Source organism: Cupressus sempervirens, chromosome 1, assembly GCF_028749045.1.
Source record: "Cupressus sempervirens isolate cs-2001-9-10 chromosome 1, ASM2874904v1, whole genome shotgun sequence".
Taxonomy (NCBI): Eukaryota; Viridiplantae; Streptophyta; class Pinopsida; order Cupressales; family Cupressaceae; genus Cupressus; species Cupressus sempervirens.
The window spans coordinates 545,257,983-545,265,096 of record NC_143118.1 but is presented as its reverse complement, the minus strand read 5'-3'; the positions used below and the strand labels follow the sequence as shown (position 1 = coordinate 545,265,096).

The 7,114-nt window shown below is 34.2% G+C and overlaps 1 protein-coding gene across 2 annotated transcripts in view; it reads left to right on the top strand.

The window, feature by feature from the left end:
- Positions 1-3,082: 3,082 nt before the first annotated feature.
- PDE318 (P-loop containing nucleoside triphosphate hydrolases superfamily protein) overlaps positions 3,083-7,114 on the top strand; it is a 201,633-nt gene continuing 197,601 nt past the window's right edge. For both annotated transcript variants that reach the window (XM_089830202.1, XM_089830198.1), the window contains exon 1: positions 3,083-3,230. In XM_089830202.1, coding sequence (XP_089686328.1) covers positions 3,206-3,230 — 25 coding nt within the window. In that variant the 5' untranslated portion in view covers positions 3,083-3,205. The remainder of the gene's footprint in view (positions 3,231-7,114) is intronic.

Below are 7,114 nucleotides of genomic sequence, written 5' to 3'. Positions count from 1 at the left end.
GATATTTCATTGTGACTAGTTGCCCCGTAGTTCCTTATGAAAGTCTCTGCTTCTATTAGAATGTGATTAAGATTTTACTCCTTTATCCCTTCCGCCTCTTGGTGATAATTTAATATGTTGTCATCCTCAAATCGTTTTCTTCCTCCAATTGGAGTTTGCAAGAACTTGTAAGATTTTCATTTTTTTTTCTCTCTTTTACTCTTTCCCCTTTTTCAATAGATACAATATTATCAATCTACATTTACGTTGTTGTTATTGTAGAACTTCTCTTATTTCCCATCTTGATATTGTTTTCTCCAGTCGTGTCTACCTTATTTATTCTCTCTATGCACTTGCTGTAGTTTGTTTTTCATTTTCCATTTTCCACTACAACTTGTTTCTTATGTTTCTCTTGATTATTGATTTGTTTTGTATGTTGTCATTGGAAATTGATGCTGAGATCCTTGGTTTCCAAAGAATTTGATAAAGCTTCTTTTCCTAAATTGTTTTCTTCATCAAATTTGGCCTGAGATTTGGGTGAGGCACTTAGCTCCATTTCTTCTATGTTTTGGCCAAAAACAATATCTGATGAGCGAAGGTTGTTGTTGTCAAATTTATTCATGTTCACATGATCCTTTCTAATCTCTATTGAAGGAGGTCAAATTTTAACTTGGAGATGTTCTTTGTGCTCTTCTTTGGGGACCATCAAAATAATTGATCACTAATATCATTTTGAATTAAGATGATGTCTTGAATCAACTGTCTATATTTACTAATGTTTTCTTTAATATTTTAATATATACATTTTGATGTCTACAATGTTCACATTGTTGTAGTTTGTTGATGTTCTCCTCAAAATTATTACTCTCATGAGTATGTCTATCCTCACACTTGTTTTTTTTTGAAGAGTCTCTCTTTGGTCTCTACTTACTGTTTGATCCTGGGTTGAGACCTCAACACTATTGAAACAAAGGTTGTTATCAAGACTCTGATCCAAATCTTCCTCCACTATCTCCCCTTCCTCAATATCTCCTTCTACAAAATATATTTTGCTAGCTAGACATGGTTTTAGTATAGTGATATCATTCTAATGTGACAATCTAACTGTGGTTTTTGCCTGAAGTTCCATATTTTCTTGTGTTAGATCTATTGCCTTATCCTTGTCCATATTGGCAATCATTGGAAATTTCTAGTTTACATAGATTTTCTGCTTGAGCTTTTAAAGCTTAAACCCTTAGGATCCCTATTAGACCCAGATTCTAGGAGGGTTATGTAGTGGATGTGACCTTCAAATTTTGTGTATTTTATATTGTATAATGACCTATTTGTTATACTTTTGATCAGTATGAAGCCTTGTGGATCTGATTTCACATTTACTAAGATCTTTACTTCATTGATTTCCTTATATCTTCAAAACCTAAAAACTCACTGATTGAAATTCCCATGCATTTTAATTTATGAAAATGTAATAATTCTACTAGTAAAGATTTGATTGTAACCCATGTTGGAAAGCTTAACTTTTTTTACAGAATTCTCATTAACATTAGGAATCCATTTAATAATATTCGCAGTATAGCCTTTGTAAAAGCAGAGAGGCCCAAAAATAAATTTATCTCTAATGCTCTTGCTTCTACAATGAAGTTATACCAAATGATTTCGAAGGGAAGAAATGCTTACCTAATTGCAATACAATTCTTTCAACCACATTGCGAGATTTGATTTCGTTGATTCGGGGAATTTTTAGTACCAGAAAACTCCCAAATTTTTACACTTAAACCGACAATCTTCATTCTACTAATTACTGATGATAAGTATATTTGAAATGTTGTTATTGTTACACCCGCCTACCATCAAAATTGTGTATAATTGAATACACCATAGCCATAATTTTTTAATTCCATTCTGATTATTGTTTATTTACTCTCTCCCTTTAGGAAAGTTGTCCCATGAGATGAGATGTGACACTATATTTCTAGCATCTAAAAAATTCGATTTCAATACCCTTTACTGCTATTATGTTAGCTACCATGTTACCTTATTTGTATGAATAATTAATAAGAAAAATATCAAGCCCAAGTAGGAGTTTCCGAATATCACTAACAATTCCTTCTTTCAACCAATCAACTTTGGTAAGGCCTTTAACAACATTAACAATAAGCTTTGAGTCCCCTTCTATTGCCAAAACCTTTACACCAAGTGAAAGGGCGAACCTGATTCCCCATAGTAGGGCCATCGCTTTCGTTTTGTTATCATGTATCGAATTAAATTACTAGTAAACCCAACAACCATTTCCCCACTAGTAGAATGTATGAAACCACTTACAACAACCTTTTCCCTTCTTGGAACTCCTTCAAAGTTAATTTTGTACCAACTTAGAATTGGCGGTTTTCATCCACTGTTCCTCCTCGCCACCATGGATTTGTCAAACCTAGCCTAAGTGTTGGGTAACTCCTAGTTTCTTGCCATCTTATCATCCAAGAGGTAGGAGGAAAAGATGAACACTTTCAGATAGCAACAACGATATTCTCTTTGAGTAATTTATAAAGGGTTAAAGACTTCCTCCAATGAGTTTTCCACATCCTTGAAATTTCTATAGTTACTTTTCTTATCGTCAAAAGAAATAGGGAGAAAGGATGGACACTTTCACATAGTAACAATGATATTCTCCTTAAGCAATTTATAAAAGGTTTTAAAGACTCCCTCCATCAAATTTTCCACATCTATAAAAATTTATTGACCATACACATGAACTCCATTTTCAAATTTAAAAACTGTATTTTTTAATATTTTACCTCTTTAATACTTAATTCTAATCATTGAAATGGAAAAAAGATTTTTATTAATAAGCTTAACATACCAAGACAGAACAAAACATTTTGAAAAATCTTTAATAACTTACGAGGCCAGAACAACTTTAAAAAAGAGTCATACATTGTAACTTTACATGAATGTTATTACATCTACAATAGGCTCTGATAAATGTTCACCTACTGAAATTAAACAATTTAAGTTATCAATTTTCAGAGTATCTGAACTGTACGCTGAACAGTCCAGGGCCCAGAACATTATGATTTCTAAAACATTACCAGTGCTCGTTAGAATTGTATCGGGTTAACTAATAAATACGGTAAGCTAAAATGAACTACACCCTTCTGAACTGCAGCGTCGATGTTTAAATAGTACGTAATATAGTTGCAGATTGCAAGCTCGAGTCCGCCAAGCAGCTATGCAGATGCTTCCGACTCATCCCGGTAATGTCACAAATCTTATCTTCAATCATTTCAATGGTTTTCCTGTATTGGATAGAAACATCGCTTTCGTTGTTGGGTCCTAAGGCATGTCGCCATGCGTCTCCACTGAGCACTAAGAAAAATTCTGCAAGGCATCCGCCCATAATTCCAGAGTCATTTTTGTGTTTGTTAGTTACGTTCTGTTCAACCCAATGGAATATTTAAACTGCCGTTTGCGACTCTCACTATAATCATCTTTCATGCCAAACTCTCCCAATTGAATTATCTTGTTCTGGTCTAGGTTGGCAGAATGAGGTTTTGAATGATTGCTTGAGTTCAGCTTTCAAGCTCATAAATTCAGCTTCGTTGAAATGAGCCCTCATCTTCATGGTGGGCACACGTTTCAATGGCTAAGGTCTCATTTTGTAAGTATTTAGTGCCTGAGACGACTGACACTGTTTCGAGAGCAAATGGTTAATTCAGAAAATCTCAACATAATCTATTCTTGCTTTTCTGGGCTTAAAATGTGAAATAGTAAGATTTTAAAGTATACATTGTCAAATTGTTTACCATTTTTCCGATAATGAACTTTACCTACTTTTCCCAGCCACTGTTTTCATTATGGTAGTATTACTATGGGCACCGAATATATGGCCTATGCGTCATACTCGCGTTAAATCTTTATTTAGATTTTCCGACACTCACCCAAATAAACTACAGTGGGATGCTATCTTCGATTATTATTTGCAGTTATGGAGCAATGGATATTTGTCACATATAACCTGATTTGGTTTCAAAGTTCATGCTAGCACACGATGGATTCACCTTACTTGAGTAATATCAAACACACCACTGACTATATGGTAGTCAGTGCATTTATAGAGGATGAAAACTAGTGGGAGACATTGCAAGAATCCTATTGTGGCATTGGATACACAAAACTTTTTACTTCATCAACCAATCTATATATCTGTTGGAAACATAGCTGAATCAGACAGCACAGTGATATAATAGTCAGATAAATTAGAGTGATGGTATCATTATTGTTTTGACATTTTTTCAACTGTCATATTAATTTTTGCAAGTGTCCCAGCATTTTCATTGACGTATGAAACTTTAGTACAGAGAGTAGTGGCTGTTTTCATATTAGGAACTAAAAGTCAGAGTCGCTGCAAAAGATGGCATCATTTCAAGTTTCATGACTTTTGGGAGTCCTTAAGTGCACAAACGGGTACCTTTAATGGTTGTGTGAGTAAGAGTCACATGCTCAATCGCACATTGTGACAGGGCTAACATGACAGATGGCTTTTTTTCAAGTTTCATGACATTTGGCTGCCCTTTAATGCACAAACGGGTACCTATGAATCATGATGATTCTGTAAATAAGAGGCATAAACGCAAAACGCAATTGTAAATTGTGAGTATAAGAACAAGGGCAATGGAAGTTACTTGGTTTTAGAAGTAAGGATTGTGGTGCAGAAAGGAGTATTAGTGAAGATAGATAGATGTAGCATGCTCTGTTTGAACTCTTTGTAATTGTTTTGACCAAAGGAAAGGGAAGATGCTGAACATCTGCCGCTTCTAGCGTTTTTTTTTTTCCTGTATATTTGAGTTTCTTGCTTGAATTTCTTGTCTTACAGTCGTTATGATGGTTGTACTTTGTTGTTTTCATCTTGTTCATGTAATTATAGTACTTCGGTCTCTCGAACAACTACAAGAGCGCAAATTCTAACATTGGCTACATTCCATGATCAATTTGAAATACGATTCAAGTAGGAAATAATCAATCTGTTGATTTCCAACAAGTGGAAGGAGCTTGAGAGATTGAAATTACAATCAAAGCTCATCTTTGGGTATTATGTACAGTTGCTTCTTTAATTTTTTTTTATGATAGTAACAAGATCACCAAAAGAAGAATGACAACCTTATGAATTAGATAATTTACAAGAAGTGAGGAAGATGGCCAAAGAAACTGGAGAAATTTTTGCAAGAAGCAAGGAAAATGGCTAGAGAAATTGGAAAGAACATTGCAATAAGAGTTTCTGGTTTTGAATCAGGCATGGAATATGTGATGGAATCTTAGGAAGACATCACTTGGAAACAAGATCTCATGGATAAGAACTAAGCATTTGTAGGCATGGTGGTTTGGGATTTTTCTAAGAAATTTGGACTGGAAGAGCAACACCATGACAAGGAAGGTAGAGAAGAGGTTATAGATGAAGAGTGTTTCTTAATATAGAGAAAGGCAAAATAGAAGTTAGAATCATTCAATCATTCCTCTTTCAGAGTTGAAGCAAAGAGTTTTGAAGGGTAAGTAGATGCTGAAATTGTGGATAAACGGAGATAAAATTTTACACGGACAGGCTTAGGAGAGCACAAAAAATCATTTTTTTCAAGTCTCAAAATCGAAGGTCATATTCTACTTTTTTGGAAAAAGTGTTTACTAATTTGCTTCATCTAGCAAAAAATAAAAATCTAGTTTCAAATATGTGGGACAATGTAAAAAACCCTGCTGGTTATATCTTAGATCTCTCCAATCTTTACCAATTTTACACCAATCATTTTATTTGCTTTTGGGCCAACATTTTGCAAATGAATTCTTTACCAAAATATGCTAGCAAAATCAGATGTAATTAATCTAGGAAATTTTCTGAATGAACTGCAACTAAAATTTCAAAGCTAAATGCTCATTGAAATTTATTTTGCACTTATTACATCAAACTCAATTCTTGTGCAATTACAATTATTTGATAGTAGTTCCAGCTGCAACTAACCAATTCTACCCTTGCATAGCATAATTACATATGATAAAGAACCTGATTTTGCACTTGAACAATTCAATATGCCAATGCAACCATAATTAACAAGCAATTTCGATGCAATACAAATGATTAAAGGAACCTGATTGGTCTGCTGTGTAATACAATGCAAGGAGAGACTCCAATTGAATGCTGCCTCAATTCCCAAGCATGATGTTGACTGTATATCAGGAGTAAATATTTGCAGACCCTGATACTCCCAAAACGCTGGTCACAGTCCCTTGTTAGCAGCCTGATTTGAAAAGCTGATGGTCTAAGATGAGATGCAAAACCTCCAATTACCTAGCAGCAGATTTATCCAATGAAAACACTGCCCCTTCAATCACCAACAACTCCCAATTAGCTCAAACACTGGTCATAAATGAATTGCTTCAGCTATGAGCAATGATGTCCAGGACGTATACACATTTTAGACAATGCTGAAGCTCACACGCTGCCATTGGATGAAATCGACAGTCACACAGATCCAATTTTTAATTCTATCAATTTCTACAGCAGTTCACAAAAATTCTTCTTCCATAGATCCACATGATACCTCTAGCAAACAGTCTCCTTAAACACAGATTAAACAGTAGGAGAATTAGCAAATAGTTTTACCTCAGCAACTATTTGCAAAGCAAACTCTGACTAAAACCTCAGATTCGAATCTACAATACTTTAGCTGAAGATCCAATGGGACAACTCAGAATTCAGACCCTTATACTTCAGCAAGGGCACAAAAACCACAACTCAAAAAAAACCACAATGGCATCAAAAGAAAAGAAAATATCCAAGCATGCTTTTCTCAACAAATGGGCTTGTATTTATAACCTCTAGATTCCCTTTTGTTGCCAAAATGTAACTTCACTCAAGAGGCTTCACCACACAACATTAATTAGAAACTTCTATTAGATTCTTTCACTTGACTTGGCTTAACTAATTAATAAATGACTCTTTCCAATGATAACTCAACTCTCAACTTAAATGAAATTATAAAGTTAAATTATAACTTTATAATAAGCCATTTAATAAATTAATAATAATTTGGCCATTAAAAATATAATAACTCCCTAAATACTCATCATTTAAATATACTGTTTGAAATAG